General features: G+C 38.4%; 1 protein-coding gene across 1 annotated transcript; it reads right to left on the bottom strand.

Annotated features, from left to right (window-relative positions):
* Window positions 1–350: 350 nt before the first annotated feature.
* Window positions 351–24745, bottom strand: SUCLA2 (succinate-CoA ligase ADP-forming subunit beta). The gene is made up of 11 exons (XM_069802701.1): window positions 24583–24745; window positions 22406–22589; window positions 11622–11721; window positions 11263–11425; window positions 8352–8480; window positions 7765–7903; window positions 6255–6416; window positions 6031–6173; window positions 3310–3430; window positions 2916–3004; window positions 351–1166 (listed from the first exon to the last, which is right to left on the bottom strand). Exons 1-11 carry the CDS (start codon window positions 24667–24669, stop codon window positions 1092–1094), a joined length of 1392 nt encoding a protein of 463 aa, XP_069658802.1. The 5' UTR covers window positions 24670–24745; the 3' UTR covers window positions 351–1091.
* Between the last annotated feature and the right edge of the window lie 135 nt (window positions 24746–24880).

A 24880-nucleotide genomic window follows, 5' to 3' on the forward strand; every position in this document is an offset into this window, starting at 1 on the left:
AATCAACAGCATTGTACAGTGATGAAAATTAATGGTTAATACTAGATTTGTTAGTAGAAGCAACATTTCCCCAAAAAGCAACATTTTCCTGCATATTTGTTTGTGCAGAGATCAGTTATGGCCACTTTAGTAAGATGTTACATGCAGGGTATCTGTCCAAGCTTTTCAACACAGTGTGAGTTCACATGTTTTTAATCACGCAATGCAATTCAAGGAGGAAAAAAATTAACATGTGCTATTGTAAATTTACTGCTAAAAAGCTTTCAGCTTTCTATCTTACATTACGGTTTAATCCATGAGGAAATGCAATTTATCAAAATGGTGACATATAAAGAAAAAGACAGTAGAAGTTCTGGGAGACATTTTATTAATGTACAATTTTATTAGCGATGTACAATAGACATTTAAATTCTCTCTGTATTCTGTCTCCTTGAGGTTTGGTAAATGCTTGCTCATATATAAAACTACACAATGCTTTTTTTTTTTTTTTGTAAGGACTGGAAATTGTGAAAATCTAAGTGCTACGGTATATTTTGTAGTGATTAAACATGTTGTCCAGAAGAGTTACCAGCCACTTCAGTGAAGCACTTCTAAAAATGTTTCTGATCAAGTTCAAATGCACCTGTTCATAAATAATGATTGGTTTGCTCATGTCCATTACACTAAGTACAACTGTCTCCAATATAAAATACCGTTTCAATACATTTCTCCACATGGACAACTAGAGAATCTAGTCATATTTACTTTTCACCAAGGCTAATGCAAATTTACAAGTAAAGTAACTTCAGGATTTATTCAGAATAATTATTTTTCAACCAGAAGCTTTACTTTGGACAGCGCAGAAGTATATTGCAAGTGACATTCTGCAGCAGAAGCTGGAGGCTTGAGAACAACAACTAAGGAGGACTAAATATCAGCAATACACGCTTTTACAAGAACTCTGACCATTCTGAATGTTAACATTAAAGACCAGGTACTTCAGTTTGTGCGCCTGTCAAACAATCAAAACCTCCACACAAGAAAATGAAAAATATCCCACAGAACACAGTATTTCAGAGAACATGTTAGACACCGGCATGACATTTCTCAGATCAAATTGGCAACTGAAATTTAACATCCACCTGAGCTTGTTTTGCTAAGGTTACTATTTCAGAGAGTTTCACCACCTGAAAAACAGAAAAGAAAGACTTCATTTCAAAACAATCCTAACTTGAGTGAGCTGGACCAATCTTTTTAAACAAAGTAATGCCAGAGAATCATCAACAAGACCTTAAAGGCGGGGGGCGGGGTGGGGGGTGGGGGGGTGGAATATTATTACTTAGTCCAGTGCTTCTTAATCACTTTTAAATGAAAGATCAGTCAAGTCTTTTAGAAAATATCTCACACAGTTATACAATGTCTGGGTCTCATTTACAACCAAGTATCTTGATAAAATGCTACAAGTTTTAAACTTTTATGTGCCACCTTGTTTACTTGGGAGGTGTTGAGATACCCACTCACAAAAGATTCTGTATATCTAGAAGCTATTTCTCCTCTGAGTTTTTGTTGCAAGCATTTTTGGATCTTATTTTGATACCTTATGGAGCCTCAAGTTCTCTTGCATAACAACTCAAAACCTCTATGAATTACTTCCCGCTTAGAATCAAATGTTATAACTAAGTAAATGGTTCTTTAGGAAAAAAAAAAGATTCAGAACTATCAGTTTCCCCACGATACAAAATCCACCAGGTGCCCTGTGATTTTTTGCAGATCAAAAGTTTTCATCTTCCCTGTTGCTGCACATTTGTAGTATGTTTTTCTTGTCCACATTACCTAACTTCAAAAGCACCTAAAATACTAGTTAGCTAGAATAAGCTACAGACATCTGTTGAATATTTAGGTAGAAAAAACCCCATACTTTTATTATTACTGGTTATAATCACTGCTTCAAATGCTCAGCTTATGACTCTGATCTATCCTCATCCATTTGTTTTTCCCACTCATGGCATCATCTTACATAAACCTGCTTAAGGAATTACCTATGGGCTACATACAAAAACAACTATAACCCTTTCAAAAAGTGCTCTAAAGATAATCTAAGATTACAAAACTAATTTTAACTCCTTTTGCATGGCTCCACGATTCAGCCAAGAACTTTAGATTCAGCAGAAGCTTTAGAAGATGCATTATGTAGATGCAATATAACTTAAAGACCCATATGGACTGCTAGGGAAGATTTCCATTGACACAACCAAAGCTTGATCAGCATAACAGGAGTTAATACTATTCCTTAAAACAGAGGGCCATACTGTCAAGCTAAGCAAGTTCTTCCTCCAAGCAATCCACAGCTGCTTCTAGAGCTTCAACCCCAAGAAACAAAGCAAAACAAAACCACACACACACAAAAATATCACAACCAGCCTGTCTGAATGTCTGACTATCTAATTACCTTATAAGGCAACAGACAATCAGCTATGTTTGGTTTTAATCATGCACACTGAAATACAGTACTCTATCAAAGGAAGCGTTATATTGCATTCTTCAGCTACCTCAATTTAAGTATTTTCTTCTAATTAATAAAGCTAAGCTCTTAGCCATTCCCCTACCAAGGAGAGTGACTAATCTGGTCATTTACCTGTGGGTTTGGGGGGTGGTTTTTAACCTATTTTTTAACCTGCTTTTCAGAGTGGGGAAAAAAAGAAAAGAAGTCCCAAACAGAGAAATTTCTGGGGTACAATAGCTTCTGACTGTGTAGTTTTTCTCCTTACAAAATATGTACTTACTAATTTGTAAAACATTTGCTTCAGGCCCTGATAATAACTGGCACTGTGATTTATTCTAAGCCACCTTTAGTTGACTGAATAGAGTTTCAACTTTTCAATATTCTGCAACAGATGCTATGTTCTGAAAAGAATATTTGTAGCCAGCTGTCTTACCATTTTTGCAGCTTCATCCAAGTCATCACACGCAAGGATTTTGAGGCCACTAGCTGTTATTAAAGCTTTGGCATCATCAACTCGTGTACCTTGAGAAACAGGTAAAATGCCACTGTTATTGAACAGGAGACTACTACTACCAGAATTGTCTCATATTTTCTAGGAAGCCTGTTCCAAACCTAAGTTAGTGAATAAATCTAGAAGACAACAACTTCAGTAGTTATAAAAGCAGGAAATCTCTTTTAACTTGCCAATCCTCACCAACTAAATTCAAGGTTTGCCTTATTTTTCCATAGTCCTCAGCTTACAGGCAATTTGCTATATAGTACCTAAGCTCAAGAACATTTGTCAATGTGGACAGAAATATATTTAACATGTACTGAAGCACACTCACCTTGCAACCGTACCACAATAGGTATTTTTAGGTCCAAATCCTTTACTGCCATAACGATGCCTTGTGCTATCACATCACATCGCATAATGCCACCAAAAATATTTACCAGAATAGCCAGTACCTACAGAATCAATGACAATATTCACATTAAAAATGGCCAGAGGCACATCAGATAAAAGCACTGCTCAGCCTTTCAGCCTAAGTAAAATTCAAGCTCTGGAAGTGTAACAAGGGACTCTGTGAAAGAAAGGAAATATTTCTGTTCTAGAGAACACCAGCAACAAAAGTACAGTTCTATAAAGTCACAACAGCAGAACAGTTACTTCAAGAAAACCCTACTGCAAAAACGCCTGCCCCAAGAAACTTCCACATTGTCCTTCAAACCAGCATGAGTTGCTGGCAATAGCCATTTCCCTCACTCCCACTGTGTATTCTGGACATCTACTTGAAGAGACACACTCATTTTCTGTACAAAGCCAGCACTGTACATTACTTCCGAACATTCTGAGCATCATTAATAAAAAGAGAGCTGTTTGATTTCAAGTAAATCAAACAAATGAAACTTCAGTAAAGTCATTTAACAACTTAATTTGTCAACTGTTTCTCTTTCCATTTCTAACATTACGCCAGCAGAGGTACCTCCCACTCTATTACCTCCATATACTGAAGAAGCCATGCTAAAAGAATACAGAAAATTTACAAAACTCATACACAAGACACTGTTTATACAGTTTATTTAAAAGCTAGCATACTTAGAGGGAAGCTATCTGAAATATGTTTTATTCAGGACTAAGCCTGAGGTTAAGGGAAAGTCTTTTCCTACTCAAGTGGTGGAAAGGAGGGGTAAAAAGATCACAGTCAATGGTGAATGATGGAATAAAGTAGGAGCAAAAATGGGTAGACAGCCTTGGAGGACAGAATAAACTTAACAAGACAAAACATGAACGTGCAACTGGTTAATAGCTTGGTTCTCATTATCTTGCAATTAAGACTAGTTCAGCTGTGTGACACTGTTCTTGCTCCTGCTACTAATGGGTAGAGGCAACTTTGACACCCTAGAAGGCTGTTCCAAATGACCCTGAAATGAACCCAGAGTGCCAGCCAGAGTGCAGTCCATGACACCAGTGGCCTGTACTGCTGTTTGCCTTTCAGCACCAGGAATCCCAGCTACAGTAATCATTTTTTGATAAAACGGTGAGCAGCTGAAGGAAGACAGAAAGGGAAAGATATATTAAAAAGTCTGTTTGGACACCCTCTGTCCATGCATCAGCAGAGAATGTGCATTACAAGAACTTGTCCCAAATCAGCAACCTCAGATTCCTCCTAGTTTCTTCTCTTCTCTCTGTAATTCAGGTGCTCTGTGCCTGCATCCCTCACTTTTCCCTCAGTTTGCTGAAAGAACGTGAAGAACAACAAGTCTTGTGAGGCGTGGCTGAGGGAACTGGGGTTGTTTAGTCTGGAGAAAAGGAGGCTGAGGGGAGACCTTATCGCTCTCTACAACTACCTGAAAGGAGGTTGTAGTGAGGTGGGTCCTGGTCTCTTCTATCAAGTAAAAGCAATAGGACAAGGGGAAATGGCCTTAAGTTGTGTCAGGGGAAGTTTAGATTGGATATTAGGAAAAATTTCTTCACCAAAAGGGTTGTCAAGCACTGGAACAGGCTGCCCAAGGTATTTAAGAAGTGTAGATGTGGCGCTTAGGGACGTGGTTTAGTGATGGACTTGGCAGTGTTAGGTTTACGGTTGGACTCGATCTTAAAAGGTCTTTTCCAACCTTTTCATGTTTCTATGATTCTGTAACACTCTTGGAGAGTGTGTCAGACCCTGCATTTGTCAACAAAAATCTTTCCAATGGGGAAGAGACTAAGCTCCTCTGTAACATCACTCACTCTTTGCTTCCGGCCCTTTCCAAAGGTGAGCAAGTGGTACACGAAATTCTAGTGCAAAAGTAGCATACCATTACCAGGTCCTGCAAGTCACTCCCACTTTTTTCAGTTACCTCTTTTTCATATTTTTCTTTCTTTTTAAAAGTCCCAAACTGCCATCAAGTTCCCACCAGGATAAGCATTTCTATGTAGATACCAATCCAGTCCTCAGATTGTCTCTCTGGGATGGTAAAGCTCTTCCTCTAGTTTCAACCAGTTTATTCTTTAATTTTCAAACACTTCTGATAAACTTTCGATAGGATAAAACAATAATGCCCTTCCAAGCCCACTACAAAGTTATTTTATCTTACGTTACATATAATTAGTACCTTAGAATCTTGTTTGTGCACAGCACAGTGAATATTCAGCTCTACAACTCTATGCACAAAACAGACCCAGCTGCAAAACAGGCCCAAAAGGGGGGGAAAAAAAAAAAAAAAAAAAAAAAGAAATGGAAACCCATCAGAATACTGGTTTCTGTTTAAACAGCAGGTGGGGGGAGTTTCTGACTCAAAGATTTCTGGGAAGATTCAAATACAGCTGTAACTTCAACTGGAGGACACAAAACTGCCTACTTAGTACACAGCCAAAGAACCTATTTTTAAAAAAAGGAAAAAAATTCAGCAGGTTTTCAGGCCTTCTTCATTTGCACCAAGATTAAACATCTCAATTTTCTTACCTTTTTAATTCTATGCTTATAAAAACATGTTTTCTGGAGAACACGTACTAAGCATTGTCCTTCAAATCATAGCCTGTTTTACCACTGTGTAGGACCCTGATATGCCAACTCTTCCCTCACCTTTTTATCAGAGGTAATAAGCTTAAAGGCTTCTGTCACTTGCTGCACTGTAGCACCACCACCAACATCAAGGAAGTTTGCTGGAGTTCCGCCGTGAAGTTTAATTATATCCATTGTGGCCATAGCTAAACCAGCACCATTGACTATATGAGAATAAAGATAACATTTAGGAATTCAGTTTATAAATCCATTAAGTCATTTAAAATTTTTTAAATGGAACATACCTAAGCAGCCTATGTTTCCATCCAATCCTATATAGTTGAGATCTGCTTTTGCAGCATCCCTGTCTCTTTGATCTTCCTGTGTCCAATCCTGCATATCAAAGATCTTCTTCTGACGATAGGCTGAATTACTGTCAAAGTTTATCTTTGCATCCATACACATCACTGAAAGGAAAAAAAAAAACAAACCATCACTCAATACTAGAATAATAGCTCAACTGCTACATGAATATGTTAAAGTATGTTAAGTCAAACTTGGCAGCTAGGTCATGCAGCCTAAACTTAAAGTTCTGCTGGAAAGACACACTTAGCACTGCATGTAAATACAAGATTCTTTCCAGTTTACCCACACAATCAGTTAAGTCCCTTTAACTGCACAAAAAGGGAAGATAACTGTATTTCTTGAGACACTCTAAAGATAGCAGCTTACAACAAGCTGTTTGATAAATCTGGGCAAATTATGCTTCGGTAATTAGCATAAAATTAATCCCTGCAGAAGGTCTCCACTTTGGGTTTTTTTAATGCCTCTTAGTTTTCTGCTTTTAGATTAAATATATAGTATGTGTGCATGCATGTAAACACATAAACATCTGAATTGGAAGAACAGGTGTCAGAAGAATACACACAAAAGTAAATTTCACTTAAGATACAGCAGGTGACATGGAAAACCTATAGTATTCTTTACATGAGAACTAAATTTCTGTCTGTACAAATGTAAAACATCATTTCTACCCCTCACTAGAGATGATATAAAAAGACAACACACAAGAAACAGATGGGAGAGACTGCTCCATACTGTTCATTTAAGCAGTATTATTTAAAAAAAAAAAACAATAACAGAAGAGTAATTGTAAGCTTCGATGAAGGAACTACATTCATGTTTAAATTTAAACTGTTGTACCTGAGTTCAAGTACAAATATTCTCCACAGACTTATTTTTTGGTGAGAAGGGAATTGGCTGTGATTGAATATTAACTAACTATTCTGCAACTGGATATGCTAAAAACCTGATAAACATCAAGATATCACTTAAACACCTATAGTCTTTCAATACATCAAATATCAAACTCAATCGGTCATTCTAATGCCTGAGTAGTAAAGGCAGCAGATTTCTAGAATGTGCTACTATTCTGGTTACCTTTTCAGTACCAAATTCAAATACGCAAGACAGCTTAAGTTTCAATTAATGAATTTTGAAAAGACCAAATTTCCAGGAATGCTTTATGCTGGGTAGCCAAACACTCAAGAGCAGAAGATATGTTCTTTTTAAAGAAATAAAAAATTTTTAAAAGGAGGATATTTAAACTTAAGAACCTACTTAGCAATTAAGAGCAGATATCTACTATGCCTAGTTTCTCAAATTTATGCTTTGTTAAATTCATTTTTCAACATACCATGTTAATGCTAAGTCCTCTTGCTGTATACAGCTGAAGTTTTAGCAGTGTGAAGCAACTACCTAAGATTTACAAAAACGTCAAGCTGTTACATGAAGAATATGAAGAAGAAACATTACCAACTCCTGATGCATCTTCCACCATAGGATTTATTTCTATCATGGTAGCATCATATTTCAGAAAGAGATTATATAATTTGATCATATTTTCAGCTGCTTCATCGACCAGATTAGGAGGAAATCCCATTTTTTGGGCAAGCTGAAAGTAAAAGATTGGTTATCAGTTAACAGATGTTCGGGGTTTGATTTAGTTAAAAATTAGGAATGTCCCAGTTTAGCTATTATTTCAGTGTCAACTGAATTTGTAGATGTAGAACCTCTCCTCCCTTCCAGGAAAAAGGGTAACTCTTGGGTTTGAAAAGATTGTTTTCAATACAAGACACTGCACTTATCCTAAAAAAGAGCTAGTAAAAAGTCATCACCATATACCTTTACAAAGCTATACAAAAGCTAGACAAAGCACTGTCATGCAGAGTTGGATTTACGTCGACTATCACCTGAAAATACTTAAGTATCTAGTTCAAATCTGTTTCAAAATGTCAAAAGGGTTTAAAGACAACTCAGCAGGTTGAATGCACGCACACTACAAAATTTAAAAGCAATCCTCCCATCCTCGCTAATGTGTACTTTTCCACATTAACAATTACCCTAACAGCTTGCTCCTTTTTTATGCCTTCTACTATATCAATGGGTTCCTTAATTATCGCATCAGGATTCTCTGCAGCGACATCTTCAATATTAACACCACCCTGAGAACTGCCTATCAGCACAGGACCCTAGAAGAAAAAGGGGAAAAAAAAAAAGCATAAGTAATTTTATACCACACATTTGAAAGTTAGTTCTTCCCATAAGTTACCTCACAGCAATAAAACCTTGTTGTTAGTTGGAAGTTTTTTTATTTGGGCATTTTACTTGTATGCTCTAAGGAGAACATTACTACCTATTCAATACATCTATATAAAACCTTTTAATAATACTTTCCAAATTCTAAGGTGTATGTTGGGTCCAATTTCTTTTAACAAGGAAAACTTTCCTTTGTATACACTGAAGCAACAGAGCAATTAACACAGACACACTAGTTTTAAATTTTGATAGAAAGATTCAACTTATTAATTGTATGCATTTTATCTCCTAGGTTGTCACCTGAAAAAGAACAGCCTCTCATCTCCCCCTTCTCCACGTGCTCCTACACAAACACACATCAAGTGACAGGCACTCATTTGTTCACACCACCATGCTCCAACTCCAAGGGCAAATCTAGGTCTGCAGAACCTAGGGACAAATTACTGCAAACTATTCCTGTTCAGTAGGATCACAAAGCTCAATAACTGTAGCCATCGCAGAAAACAAGTCACGGAGCTCTGACAAAACAGCACTCAATTATTCAATAATAAAAGAAATTAAGAAACCAGAATTCATAACATTTGCAGCATAGATTTTTTTAAAAAGCTATCTAAATCTCAACAAAAGCATCAATGACTCACTACCATGGAACCTAAAAAATCTCTCCCTATGGGAACAGTCCTCCAGTTTACAGTAAAGACATACTCACTCGTATCATCTCAAACTACCTTCCCTTATCACCACCCATGCATGGATTATGCTGGTGTACTAAGGCAGCATTTCATATCAGCACAGGTCTTAAACATTGAAAAGCCTTATAATTGTTGACAATTAATTACAGAAAGTGTGACACTGGTTCAGAGAACATGACTAATAACCACACCGCTTCCCTCCCATCACCATCCTTCCAAATGGAAACATACAGATGGTAAATTATCCTGCCTCTAACAGCAAGGTTCAACACAATGAACATTTCTGGATATTCATATCCTGAACACGCAGGAAGCTACAAACACATTATAAAAATAACTCATCATTCCACAACATTGACCAAACTGCACAGTTTTGCTTAAAACATAAGAAGTATTGCCTCTATTGGCGAGTAACACCTGAGATAAAGCTCCACTTTCAACTGACTGTTTTACAGACTTTCTTCCCCCCTTAAAGGAAGAGGTTTGCAACATCAGGAATACACATTGTGTTATTCAATCTTCACACTTCCTTCTTTTGAAAGGCGTTTCCTCATCATAAGCATCCTAGACAAGTTACAGCAATTACAAGCACATCTAAAAACATGACTTATAAAGTCAGCAGTAAAAACAAGGCACATCCCTATCAAAAGACAATAATCCACACAGTTATGCTCAATATACACTAATAAGATTTATTTTTTTTTATATGAGAGCAAGAACAAGTCAGGAAAATACATTTCCCTTCTTTATCTAATTTGCTTAAATCAGTTACAGTAAATTTTATTTCCATAAGGATGCTTGCTTATTGCTTACACAATTTTAAGATTATAAAATCCAGCCATTTACAGTATTTTAATGCCACCTTGTGGTAAATCTGGGGTGCGTACTGTAGCATTTGGATCTTCCCTGCTCTATATTATAGAGTACGACAGAATGTAGGTGCCCAAGTCACCTAATTGTACCAAAACCCAACACAACTGATACTTTCCTATCAGAAAGAACACTACAAAGGAAGAGGAAGGAACAAATACAATATTTAACTCCTAATTTTGGAGGGGGGGGGGGGGGAAGAGAGTAAGACTAGTTTCCTCATTCCTCCACAGAAAATTATTTCATACTCATGAAATAATATCATGAAAGAGATACTCCTCTAATTACCAAGAGCAGTGCCTCTGCAAACTCTTGAGCATCTGGATAGACCAAAATCAGGTTTTGCTGAGCTTCAGAAAATAAAGTTCCAAAATCTGCTATACCCTGGCTTTGTTGAAGTTATTTTGCAATTCAGGCTCTATGCTCCATAATGGAACACCAGTCTGTCAAAAAATACACTGACACATTTCAGTACATGCGTTTGAATTGTAGCCTAAAAAACTACATACCCACACATACAGAATGTACAAGCAGGAGAGACTATGGCTTTCGTCTTCCTGAAAGCTCTGAAGACAGACCTCTGGGCCCAAATCTTCTTACCAGTTCCTGAAGAGTATTGACATAAGAAAGCTACCAGCACTCTCAAAATTGTGCACCCCTAGGAACCTCCACACATTGGAGAAAAAGGATGTTTGATTTATCCAGGACCATTGGCTCTTCCAAAAGCCTTTTACTTATCTTGTTCCTGACATGCTTAAATAGTGTGTACATGTACATGCATACACATAGCTGTATTTGTAAACTAAACACTAGTATGAGCATCTGGTAGGTAAGTGTGAACTAAAACCAAAATGAAAATAACCCCCTCATTCCACCCATTTCCCTTTCAGCCATTTGACTCTGAACTTCAGTTTGTGCTACCGATACTCATTTATTATTCCATAAATTTAAATTGTAGCATTACATTTTTAAAGCAATTAAAGACTAAGGCAATCATATAATCAGAGATACTAGGAAACAAGAATTAGCTCATGTATATTTCTGATTTTGAAAAGCAAGTGACCAGTACAGTAAACAGTTTTGCTGTTTTGTTTTTTTTTAAATTCAGCTATAACAAGTTAATTAGTTTACTTCTATTTCTCATATTACTCACTTGAAAAGACCTTTCCATTGTTATTGCAAAATAGTATTCTCTCCTGGGATATCTGCGCTCACAGATAAAAACTTGATTGCATATCCTGCCCTTTTCTCCTGTCTGCTTGGTAAACAACTTCTTTCCAATCATTTTGGAGGAGATATCTTTTGCTTCTTCTGGACTAGAATAAAAGAAGCTCAGAATGTGACAAAGAAACTGCTGGAAAAATAGAAGTAGCATAAAAAAAATCTTATCTAATTTTTGTTATTTTAAAGTTAATTATTAAAACACTGATTTTAAACTAAGAAATAGGTTCAACTCATAATGTGAAACTTTGAAGTTTTTCCACTTGGTCAGATAATTTAGAAACAACTTACGAAAAAACTATTTTCACTCCTCCTTTGAGGCCACCTTCAAATGTTCCTTTTCCTCTACCACCAGCTAAAACCTGTGCTTTTACCACAAGATCCTTTGAACCTAGAATGAAAGAAAACCCAAAATTTGTCATCTGTGACTACTAAAACAAATTGTCCCAGGCAGAATAATAAAGGCTGTTTTCATTTTATCCCCCCTTCTCCACCCCCACCCCCTCCGATTCAAAAGACAAATATGTGAATCAAAGACTGTATTGTAATTCACATAGGTTATTCCAAAAGTCTCAAACCATCCACAAATTGCAGCTTTAGGCTGTTCTGTGAACAAACCTTGGTGAGTTAGTATCCAGAAGTGTTGATACTTTGAGTGTTCTGATATATCTTTAGCATGTGTTTGAATCACAAACGATTAAGCACCCAGTAAGAAATGGTTAGTATCTCACAGACTATTAACAAGATGAAAATGAGTATCTGACACACCATAATCCAAGATTTTCCTCACTCAAGTCCAAATACCCTATACCTGTAACCACTATCTTCTCAGCAATAATATGTACCTATGGCACTTACCCAAGTCAACTTGCAGGTCCCACTGATGCATAAGCTTAAGTACTTAGCAGAAGTCGGAGGCCTAAGCAAATCCACTATTTTTCCCAGAGCAGGCAGAGTAAGCCTTTTAGTTAGCTTTAACCATTTAAAAATCCTTTACAAAATATTCTTCTAGGTAGGGGAGACTGTGCATTTGGGTTTAAAAAATGAAGTATGAGAATATACTCAAAATCAGTTGAAAGACAAAAAGCAAAGAAAAAAGCTCATCAAGTCATTTAAGGTGATAAAGGAAGAAAAACAAAGCCCTGAGTTATTATTCAAGTTCAGTTACACAGAATACACTGCAGACAGCAGCTAGACTGCAAGATGTTAAGAGCTGCCCCATTCACATTTGTGCACCACATTCCACCTTCTTCCATGCCACCAATAGCTGAGCCACTCCAGTCTTTCCAAGCAAAGAGAGAACTTTTCTCTTGGATGTGAAAAGGCAACCATGGAAAAGACAAAGAAAAATTACTGTACTTAAGCAAAACTAGCTGCTATGTATACTGAAAAATATTATGGCAATCACAAAAAAGTTGTGTTGATTCCTATTTTGACCTGTATCCTGCCTGGCCAGATAAATTTAAACTTGCATAATATCACAAGCTAGTGTGGCTATAAGCAAAGGGAATGCTCAACTTACTACTCCCAACTAGCTACTTGTAGATTTTATTTCTTGACTGTCTACCTAACAACAGATCTCTGAATTCACAACTGTTATCAAGTTCTTTGGCACAAGAAGCATGACGGTTATAAACGTGCAAGTATATGTTGATTTACTATTGTCTATTATTTAATATTTAATTCAGTTCCTGAAGATAACTGTTTTTTATAACTACTAAGTACTGGCAATCAAGTAAGTTAACATGCTTAACAGAAGCCATGCAAAACAAGACTTAACTTTTAGGCAACTACTTTAAGTACAAAGCTTGCTTTAGGAAACACTAAGCCTCATGTATGAGTACGATTATAACAGTAGCTTCATGAATAAATGAAGCCACATACTCCAATATGCAAGCTTAAAAATAAAGTTCCATCCATTTGAAAACAATTTACCTTGTAAGTATATACAAACACAAAATTTGGAAGAGCAGGACTTCTTAGTGTTAGTATAAAAGAGAAAGGAAATACTTTATTTTCTGAAGAGATTTAAATTAAAAAAAAACAAACCACCACACAACAAAACCAAACCCCACAAACCCCACGCTTGCTCCCTTGCTCACAGAGGATCCACCTACGCTCCTTCACAAGGTTCTGAAGTGACTCAAATCTTTTAAGATTTAAAATATTCACAGCATTATTTTACTATTATGAGCTTTCTACAGAAGTTTTATATCTGACAAAGAATCAGAACTTATATACTTAGTAATCAAGACTAAGAGTTTTAACTTACAGTCCACTAGGAAGTTCAGAAGAGAGGGTCCTATTTCTCCACCCTACTTTTCATCTCCTACACTAAGTCCAGAAGATAAAAGCTGCTTCTACAGAGAAGTTTTCAGGAAAGCCATGAAGTTCACCCACAGACACCTTCTTTGTAGCAATTACTTCTCCTAGCAATAAAGGCCAGAATCTGAACAAGTCAGAACCAGATGCCAACTAAAGCTCTGGTAAGATCTCAGCTGGAACATTACATTTAACTCTGGGCTTGATCATAAAAGTAATTTTCAATGGGGAAGACATGTTACTAGGATGATCACTGATATGAAGAGCTTGCCTTACAAGAAGGGACTAAAAGAGCTCAGCACTTCTTTAAATCTATCAAAGGAGAAAAAACAAAGCAAGGGGAGACCTTATAGCAGTCTTCCAGTACCTACCAGGGGCCTACAATAAATCCAAAGACAGACTTTTTACAAGGGCATGTAGTGACAGGACCAGGGGTAATGGCTTTAAACTGAAGGAGGGTAGATTTACATTAGTTGTAAGGACAAACTTCTTCACAGTGAGGGTGGCGAGGCACTGGCGTTAGGTTGCCCAGAGAGGTTGTGGTTGCCCCATCCCTGGCAGTGTTCAAGGCCAGGTTGGATGGGGCTTGGAGCAACCTGGTGTAGTGGAAGGTGTCCCTGCCCATGGCAGGGGGGTTGGAACGAGATGATCTTTAAGGTCTCTTCCAACCCAAACCATTCTATGATTCTATAATTATGGTCTTTAGCCATACCTGGTGACATACAGAGCAAGAACACACAACTACACATATATCATACATTCTGTTTCCTGTTCTACACCAGCCAAAAACAAAAGCCACCCACCAAGGGAAGGCAGTTTTATAAAGGTGCAAGAAACAGAGACACTTCTTTGCACAGAAGACAGTGAGGCCTGCCAGGAGACATGAAGGAAGAATAGGAGATTCAAAAGGAACTGGGCAGAGATGTTCCTTCTGATATTCCTAAGACAACAATTATGAATGCTGGGGGAAAATGAGGGGTATGGACTGCAGAAAATAGCCAGGCTAACAATCTCCCTAAATAGTATGCCATCACGAGGGGCAGAGTATTGGGCTAGACGCACTACTGCCCAGATCCCACAGGATATTAAGAATTCAATTATTATGCATGATTACACTTCAGCAACATACAAGACATCCGGAAAAAAGTCTGTGAGAAACAACATTAAACTCTTCACAAGCAGTTTTGGCCATAACAAAGTTTTCATGAGACTATCCCTTATGCAACAGAATGCAACAATTGCAGCATTACGTGAGCAGGATAGTAATGATTCATAATTTGTTTTCCTACAGCACTGCAAGCAAACTAGCTGCTTGATTGCATAAACACGTAACACTTCAAGGATTACTTGACCAGCTATGTTTACAAGCAATTAAGCTGCATAGATGTTCCTAAAACAAAATTTAAGATAATTTAAGATAACGCGTCCCAAGAAAACCTTAACTTAACCCATGCAGAAAGTTTATTGTTTCATAAACATTTTTTTCCTACAGCTCCTTTAAAGTGACCCTAAAACCAGAGGACAGAAATATTTGGTCACACAGCTCATCTGCAGCACTATCACACAATCTGACACAGCAGAGAACTGCTGATACAAGAGTAACCCAAGAAAACATTTGGAAACCAGCAGCTAACAGTTTTCTACTCCGTACCAACAGTTGTGCCCTTCTTTTTTTGCTTACACTGCTTTAAAATACCGCTAGGCTTTTGTTTCAATAAAAAAAGAGCAGTTTCTGCCCTAGAGCAGGTATCCACATACAAAGTCAGGACACTTTATTCCAGCCAACACTAAACCACAGCAGCAGTCCCATCCTGCCTCCCGTCCTCAGCTTTTCACTCCAGACTCCTTTCTCGTGCCAGCACAAGAATTTGCGCAATCGTGCCTTGAAGCATATCAGAAGAGTGACTCTGCTGAAGGCAACAGCTAATCCAGCCGACAGTACTTTTGCAAGCCTGTGCCCCGTGTGACAGGCACATGCACAGGGGCACTGAAGTGAGCGGGACAGAAAGCAGGACATCTGCTTTCAGCAGCAGTAACAAACTGTAAAGCCTTAACACCGCGCTCTAGAACAAAATAACAAACCTGTAGTACGGCTCAGGCAAGCAAGCTAGACACCAATGCAGAAAACTCAGAACAAGCATTTGTTAAAAGCTGCATTTCCATATTAATGGTAGTTAGCACTAAAAGTATGTGCAAGTAAAACACCTGAAAAGAATCTGGAAGTGTTTAGAAAATTAACAGTAAATACCAATGAGAACAGGTGCCTGAAGTCAGCAGAAAACTAAGTTAGCATCTGTCTGTTCAGGACAACAAAAATCTATACAGGACTAACAGTACAGATCTCACCTTCGACAATTGTTTATTAACTAGACAGTGAAAGGATACAGACAGGAAACAGCCCAATCTTCATTTCTAGCAATACTGGTATTTATTTATTGGAAGGAATAATTTCTGATTCCATAACCAAAGCTTTCAAACTGGGAGAAAGGCCTCTCTCTCTCCTTGCATGCATGCATTGACCTATGTAAAATACAACCCTTATGATAAGCTTATTAAGAGGCAAGAAGGCTTGTTGTTCCATTATATCTCTGAAGTTCTCCGTGCAAGTAGAAAGTCTGATTAGGGCAGACAAACTTTATGAAAATGGTCTGCTCTACAAGTTCCCATTCTGACTTTTGTCAAATCGCTTTAATTGCCACTTCTCTGTCTGATATTGACTGTAGCAGCAGTACCGCTTTTCACGTATTATAAACACCTTCATAACTATGCAAGCCTAATGTTCTGACAAAACAGACAACAGTAAAAGGCAGCGGTAGGTTAATAACACAAGTGCCAATCAAATTCTCAACCACCATTCAGCTGCAAACTTACCCTGGGAGAGAGAGACACATAACTTTTGCCTCAGTTACTCTGTATATAAAAGTTTTTAGTTCCAGGAAAAATATCTCTCCATTTATAACGCAAACCAGTTTTTTTTCCTTGTTGCACAGATATAACAAAAAATTTTAAGTTTAAACAACGTAGTTGTATTTACTGGAATTAGGGAGGGAAAAGATGGGCTTGTAACTAACAATGTATTATCAACAGAAGTCTTGACATAAAGAGTATGCCGATCCTAACTCCGCCAACAAAGGCGGAGAATCTCTTCAGAGTATACTGTCTGCGTTTTGTTAATAAGTATAGCTATTTAGAATTTAACTTCAAAATTACATTTTTTCAGCATTTGAAATTTTTGAGTGCTAGAAGAATCACTGCATGCAAATCAAAAGTATGACTACTGAAATATTTATGTGCCAGGAATCTTCATACTTTCACTGAAAGGACCATATCAGTCAGGAGAGCAAACAAGATGTTTTGCTATTACAAAATATTTTCTACACAAACACTTCCCGACATTAATCAGCTGCATCAAGTTTTTCATCAACTCGTAAGACAGGTTTAGTTTTGGCAACAGCTTAAGTTAAGCAATTAAAATACAGCAGTCAAAATTTGCATGCGCTGGTTAGACAACTTTTTTGAATTAGTGAATTATTATCAACAACATGCTTTGATAGAACTTCAAAGGAGTGAAGTGCTATAGAAGAAAGCGAAGGCTGAAGCAAAATGTAAGCTTCAGATGCCAAAAAAGTAGCATTTGCCAGAATTCAAGTAAATGTTTGGTTTCTATACTGCTACTGCTGGTTATCTAGAGATTTTGATCAGGTAAGCAGCAACATAATTGAAAAAAACTACTTAACACTGACCACTACAGCAGGTTTTTTTTAACACCTGGGGAATTTCTGCACAACTTTGCCACCTTAAATCATCATCCACATCCTACAGCATCTGAATAAACACTCTGGAGCTTCAGACTCTACAAACAACCTAAAAGACATCAGTGAACATAGTCAAGCAGATAATTCACAAACAGGGAAAATGGATAATGGCAAAACCACCAACAAGTATTAGGAACAAAAAACTAGATGTGAGCTTTCCGTGTGACACAGAACAAATTAAAAAAACTTAATCACAGACTACCAAGGAAGGTGTGGCATACAATAAGGAGAAAACCACCCCAGTTTTTGTGCCACAGTGCCTGGAATACTTATTCTTTTGAAGAGCTAATAAAGAAAATAATAGTACTTTACCTAAGAAAATCATTGTACACGTTGTACTAAACTTTCGTTTCTGACTAAATCAAGCCTGAGATCAATAAATCTATTTACAGATCTACCCAGGTTTATGTATTACTTTTTTTTTTCTTTTTTGACAGATACAGGTTGGATATTTAAGCAATAGACAGAAAAATAAAACAACATTGAAAAGAACTTAAGAGGTCTCAGTAATATTGAAAAGAACTTAAAAGGTCTGAAAAGAAACATCTGTTAATCACAGAACTGTCTGCAGGAATACAGCCAAGCTAATTACTTGAGTCATTCTGTAGAAAGCATACCAAAAAAGACCATTACCTTATAAATCACACTGATAAAGAGATGGACTACATCTCTTAAACTGCAATGGCAAAAGTAGCATCAGACTCCATTGCTTTCAGTCTCCTTTCAAGAACTGTGGTGTAGAAAGGTGAGAATCTCAGTGCATAACATTTCAACACCTCCTATTCTGCACAGCTTTTTATTTTACTAAAATTTGACGGTCTGCCATAAGCATAAAGCCGTGGGATTCACTATCCTAAAATCCTCCAAAACTACAGGAACACAAAAGCTGCTTCAAAATACTCATCACTTCAGAAGTCTTACCTCTCGAATCATCATCATGAATAGAAATATATGCTATAAAAGAAAAGCAGGCTTTTCTACAGGCATACAGTATGTCACTCCCTTCCACACAACTATTAACAGAGGAAGATGTTAGGAAGCATCAAAACTTCAGTTATAGCAACACATACACTTACATAGATGCTGTCTTAACAAACAGCACTACTATACGTTTCAAAGAGTGTGTTCTGCTAAGCTATCTGTTCTTCAAGAAATAAGTCTTCAGGTTCATTAGTCACGTTCTTGATAACAAATGCCTATCAGCTTCTAAATCAGCACCGGTCCCAGTGCTAGCTGGAATGCACGCGTAGGCTGAGAGCAAACCCTGAACTGAGAGGCAACCATCAAGGCATACTGCAGCCTCTTATCGACACTCTAGAACACAGTTTACTCAGCTGGCTTTTTCAAAATTTAAGTGAGGCGCTCATGTAGCATATGAAGAGCCACATATTGCAAAGCCCACAAATAACTAAAAATACTTCTTTCTTTTTCTTTTTAATCAATGAAGTGTTTAAAGACTTCATCAGATACAAGTCTTCTCAGCTCTGAGTAGAATGCATTCTTTCAGTGACACAAATGAGATTTGGAGGTCTTGAATGGAGACAGTGAACTACTGGAGGAAAAGTGAGCAGTGACATTTACAGGAGGTCCAAACCTACTCCCAGGGACTGACTTATTCAGTAGTAGTTATTTTCAAAGAATAATAGTTTCATGAACCAGTATGCGATAACAATTTACTTGAAATGAGAGGGAGGGTTCTTTATAAGGAAAAGCTGCTTGTGATAAGTAACAAATTCCAATGATGACTCTCAACAGCCAAACAAATATGCAAAGAAAAAACTATATGCACACTGATGTAATAATTTCAATGGCCAACCTTCCCATGATGCAACAGGAAAGATTTTAAAAAAATAGAAGCAAAACAATAATCATTTGCAGAACCCAGCCAGAACAGAAATCTGAGATGAAAATAGCACTTTAAGAAGTCTGATAGCTGCAGCAGAAATCAATTTTTTTTTTCAAAATAGCAAAAAAATTTAAGGGTTTTTTCCTTAAGACTCAAACCATAGGTGATCTGTCATCATTGCTCAAAAGTTGCTCATGGCATCTAATTTCATCTCAGTTTCCTTTAAAAATATTAGGAAAATGTTATAGGGAAGAAAACAATGCAAGCTCAAATACTGTGTTTTACTTCACATACGTTTCAAAACTACTTCACATATAGGTAAACAATTTGCTCTCATTAGGACACTTTGGTCTTTGGCAGAAAAAAATATTCAGTACAAGAAAGACTGCGGAGGTGGAGAGGAAGCAACCTTTGTGGCTTCCAGACCGTTTCATCTAACTTCAGACCTCAAGATAGGCATAACTTCAAATGAAATTCTAACAAATGTCTTATTTTTTTTTATTTAAAAAATATTTAGTGCATTCTTCTAACTAGACTTTAAGACAAACTGCAACATTCGTATGCTTCAGCTTGACTCTACCACACACTAGTTACTTTGCAGTGATAGTATATATAAATGTATGGTTAAGCTTTAGCTTTGTTCATACAACAGGGTTACACTGATTTAGCTACAGCCACAGTGAAACCACGATAATCTTTGTTAATGAGAAGGTTGTATTTGTTATACATTGGGATAAAAAGTTACCCATTTCTAACTGAAGTGAGGCATTTGCAAAAGGAAGGAAATCCAGTGCCAAACTCAAGTTTACAGAGAGCAGGTTTCTGACTAAAGGTTATCGGGAGCATGTGGATCAGCACTAGGGAGACAGAGCAAGCAGTATTACCAACTATCTTTGTAACGGTTTAGACAAACATTTGAAAAACCAGTTTGACACATAAAAAGAAGCAAAAGATAATCTCATATCTACCGGCAACAACTCCTACACAACAAAATTAAACAATGAGCAGGTGGACAAAAAAAAGTGAGATTTTTTTCATTCTGCTAGAGATTTGGTTTGTTTGGCTTGATGAAAACAAGTGGGGAAATAGCTACAATAACAAAGAAATCCAAAACACTGGAGCAAAGGGTAATCTGTCACCATTCAGAATGAGTTCTGGACAATGTTTCAGCAATGCCTCAAAAACTCAAACTCCTTCAGTGTGTTCTCCTTTTGGGAAGTCTTCCCTTCCTCATCTCAAGTGCCAAAGAAAGCCATAGCATCAAATACACACCAACTCAAACAAAGTATATGGCTGACAACCAGAAGCCCTGAATTCCTTTATTCTAGCTTACTAAAGGACGCTAACTCATACACTTCACAACTTCATTTTTCTGACGCCCAAGAAGTTGCACGGAGTCACATACTCCAGATGAAAGGCATACCTCTGACGTCACATGGATCAGAGCTATAAACCAGCAGTCAGACTACCTACTTTGCTACAGGACTCCTCTCTGAACAAGGAACAAAACAAGGAATCGCGGCCTGCGAGTTTCCCTGCTGTCTATTATAGAACCATAGGCAAACGTTGTCTCATTCACCACTAGCAGAACATCTGTGCAGATATTAATGTAAGCAAAGGGCTATGCCTGATTTGTGAAGTTTAGATCATGCTATAAGCTCACCCTTAATAGGTGAGGGTCTGAATTTTAAGGCATTCTCAGAACAGAAGCATTTTACACCTTTATTTCATACTAATGAAGTTATAATTTTGTATCATTTACTCTCTAATGGGAACAAGACAAAGAAGACAGGCAGACAATACCTGAATTTCTGGGGCATCAGATCTGAAGGTAAAGCAGCTTCTCAATTGCCTTCTATATTACAAAGCAGCATAATTTGTTCTAGAAAAAAACTATTCCTCTTCTTCCAATCTACAAATGAAACTGAAACGAATCTAAGAAAATCTATAACCCCAGGAACCACTACAAATGTATCCATTTGGAGGTGAAAACAGATTTAGGCATTTGCACATGAGAGTGGAATATGACAAGCAATGTCCTTCATTAAAACTGTGTGACAAGCCTACTGCATTTTTTCCGGGGGGGGGGGGAAGCTTTAAACTAAAATAAAAAAAAAATTTAAAAAGAGAAAAAAAAGAATATTAATGCCTCAAACAATAGAAGCTGACTTCTATATTACATCCAAATTAAACAAGAATTTTACTAAGACACAGAGGAGGTAAAGTGGCAAATTAATAGGCAGAGACAAATCCAAAATTAAAGGTCAACCAGACAAAGGAGATTGGATGCTTTTTCATCAACAAGCCAGGAATTTAGTGTGTAACTACAAGCAATCAAAGTTCTCCCCTCCTGCATGTAGTTGCATTCTGCCAGAACAGCACGTTCACAAAGGAGTAGGATTTTACTCCTCTTCTGCAGCCTAAAGGTAAGTATGCTTTGCAACTTCTGTTCCCTATGAGATCTCGGACTACAGAAGCCTTACCTGCCACCACCACCACTGAAGCTCTTCACGCTAGATTTCCTCTAACCTTGCTTGAGAGCAAAAAGAAATCCTGGATTTGCACGAAGCAGAGTCTATTACTCATCTCAAAGAAGTTTAGGTAGTTGTATTAGTCCAGGCTAATACAATTTATACCTGCCCCATTCCTTCTAAACAAGACTCACAAGTTACAGGAAAAGTATATGCAGCGTCTGGCTTATGGGAATGATGGTGCTTGAAACATATGTTCACAGCCTTTAGTGGAAGTAGAATCAAGGCCTTCCCCATTGAAATTTCAGGGACACAGTTTAGGTTCATAAACAAGTCTCAATACACAACCGAGAGCGTCTTTAAAACTAGGTCACTTAACTGATTTCACTGTGTGCTTGTGCACTGAGCAATCTTAAGCATTAGAAAACTCCAAATTAAGAAAACGTCAGCTCCAAAGTAAATACTCAAATCTGCAAGAAAGTTGCTTCGCAGGAAAGGCTCTCTTAAAGAGAAGGTATATCCAGAACTCCAAGAAATGTCTTACCAGGAAAGACAGAAAAAGTAGTTACACCTTGTATCAATCCCATGCCTATATTGTATATGTTCTCTTTAATTTTATACCTATTTCTTTTGCTATTTTGTAAGCTTCGTCTGGTGTCCTGGCAACTAGTCCATGTGGAACAGAAATGCCAGCCTCCTGCAACAGTCCCATGCTCATGTATTCATGTAGTGACAGACTCCTCTGTTGCTGTTGTTGCACCTGAAATCCATGATTACTGAGTATTCCTGGACTTCCACCAAGCACCTGAAGGAAAAGAAAAAAAAAAAAGAAAACAAAAAGAACAAAGAACATAACTATGCTGTGAAAAACTGCCCTCTTTGTTTAGGTTAAAAAAGTCTACATATTAAACAAGTACAGTTTAGCATACCAATGCAAACACCTGAACACTTAATCCTACACTTCTTGTACATTACCATTCCACATCAGTCATTCATGTCAGGTTTGGTACTGGGTTTTGTGAGGTTTTCTTGGGGCAGTGGGAAAGAGCTGGTGAAGCTGCTAGCACTGACAAGGACTGGCAGCGTTAAAACACCCTTGAGTACTTAGTATTTAAGTACTTTAAGGAATATATCTGTAGCAAAAAGAACTTTGAGGAATTTTGGAAGCATAAGAGAACAGAGAAAAGCACATAGAATAGGTTCGTTCGAAAGTTTTGGTAATTGCCTGTGTCTGCCAAACTAAGAGCTAAGCAAGCCCTGGGAAGGAAGGGCAACAGAAACTAAGTTACACCACCTTCAGTGGTTGTACCTGGTGAATTTAATTTGCTATGGACTATTCAGCCTTCATACAATTATCACAAAACAGAAAAAACTACCTATGACCCGTTTCAAACATCTACACTGAATCAGAGGGTTGCCAAAAGTGCCAAATAACTTTAACATTTCAAATGCCAAGTAAAACATAATATGCTTCATGTTCAATCCAGGAAGCTCCCATGTGGAATGAATTTTAATCTCATCTGCAAAAGTGATGTACAGAACTCCAAGAATTTCTGACAGGTATTTTGTAGAAAGTAGTTCAGGGAGAAACTGATTTTGATTATAAAACATCAGAAGTAGTACTACATGAGCAATGCCTTTTTAAAAAGAACAGCTACTCATGGACTTTAAGACGACATAGATTTCCAAAGGGTACCTTGTCAAATATTTCATAACAAGAAAATTATCAACAACAAAACTAAAAAAATGTTTGCTGCATTTTTCATATTTCACTGTAGAGGAACAAGACCTTAATTTTATACACATGTGAAACAGCAAACCAACTGAATTCAGCTAATCCATGAACACAGGTTAGCACTGAAAGAGTCAAGGTAAAAAGACAACAAACCAAACTTGGATACAAGCAAAATTTTGTGGGGGTTTGTCGGTTGGGTTTTTTTAGTATGTTCCATCGGCACAAGTACCACAAAAATCAGCCTTCATTAGGAAGTTTCTAACAGACTGGATGTTTAAGGTTTTGGTTCATTTTAAATAAGGTAAGCGTGCAGACAACGCAAGAGCTTTACTACAGCATTTCAAGCTAGCGGATCGACAGAGCCGATTTAACCTCCACAGGATTCCTTCTGCAAACAGGAGGCCTTTTCCTTGGCACGAAACCCAAGTGAGAGGTGCTGACCGCTGTAGCTGCTGTTCCTGGCGCTGACTGACCAGCCGGGCCCTGGGAAGCTGTGCGAAACACGAGAGGGAAACTCGAAGCGACCTTCCTCCATATGTGGAAGGAGAACAGAGTCGCAGGGAGAGTTACACGCTTCAGACCTCCACGGCTCTTTTGTTCGCACGGCTTTCCAGGGGTTCTGCAGCCAAAACCAAGGCCGTACCCCCAAAACGCAATCGCAGGACACAAGAGCGGAGACTGGGGAGATGCCAGCTGCAAGAAGAGTTTTACTGGCACGGCCTGACCCCTCGTATGAGTCACGGTGACGGCGGAGATGGAAACACTGGGATTTCCAAGCAAGTTAGGGAAGGGGCGGGGGGGGCCTGGAAAGCAAGGAAAAGGGAACCACGCCGGGAAGACCTGCCAAAACCCAGAACGGCAGCTGCGGAGGGGAACGTACGCCAAAGGCGAGCACAGGGCTGCCAGCCCCACCGCCGCGACCGGGCAGGGCAGGACGGCGGCGGGAGTTGGGATGAGGCGATCGCTCCTCCCGCCGTCGCTTCTCAGGGAACGACCCCGACCCCAGCCCGCCCGGCTCTAACGCGACCCCGCTCACTCCATCCCGCTCCCCAGAGGCCTCTACCTTCGCCGTGGAGGTGCCCAGAGCGGCGCGGAGGCCGTTGCCCCTCAGCCCGGCCGACACCCGGCTGCAGATCATGGAGGCCGCCATGGCCGAGCCCCTTCGCCCTCAGGTGCCCCCTTCCAGCGCGCATGCGCCACCACCGAGACGGGGGGGAGAGGGACAGAGGGAACGGGGTGGAGCAGGAAACGCTCGCGCGACTCCTCGCCCTCAATAACAACCGCCCGCGGCGCCCTGGGCGGGGTGGAAGGGGGTAGGAGCGACTCTATGGTCTCATGCCCGGATCGGCCGTGCTGCCCCC

Source organism: Haliaeetus albicilla, chromosome 15 (assembly GCF_947461875.1).
Source record: "Haliaeetus albicilla chromosome 15, bHalAlb1.1, whole genome shotgun sequence".
NCBI classification, from domain to species: domain Eukaryota; kingdom Metazoa; phylum Chordata; class Aves; order Accipitriformes; family Accipitridae; genus Haliaeetus; species Haliaeetus albicilla.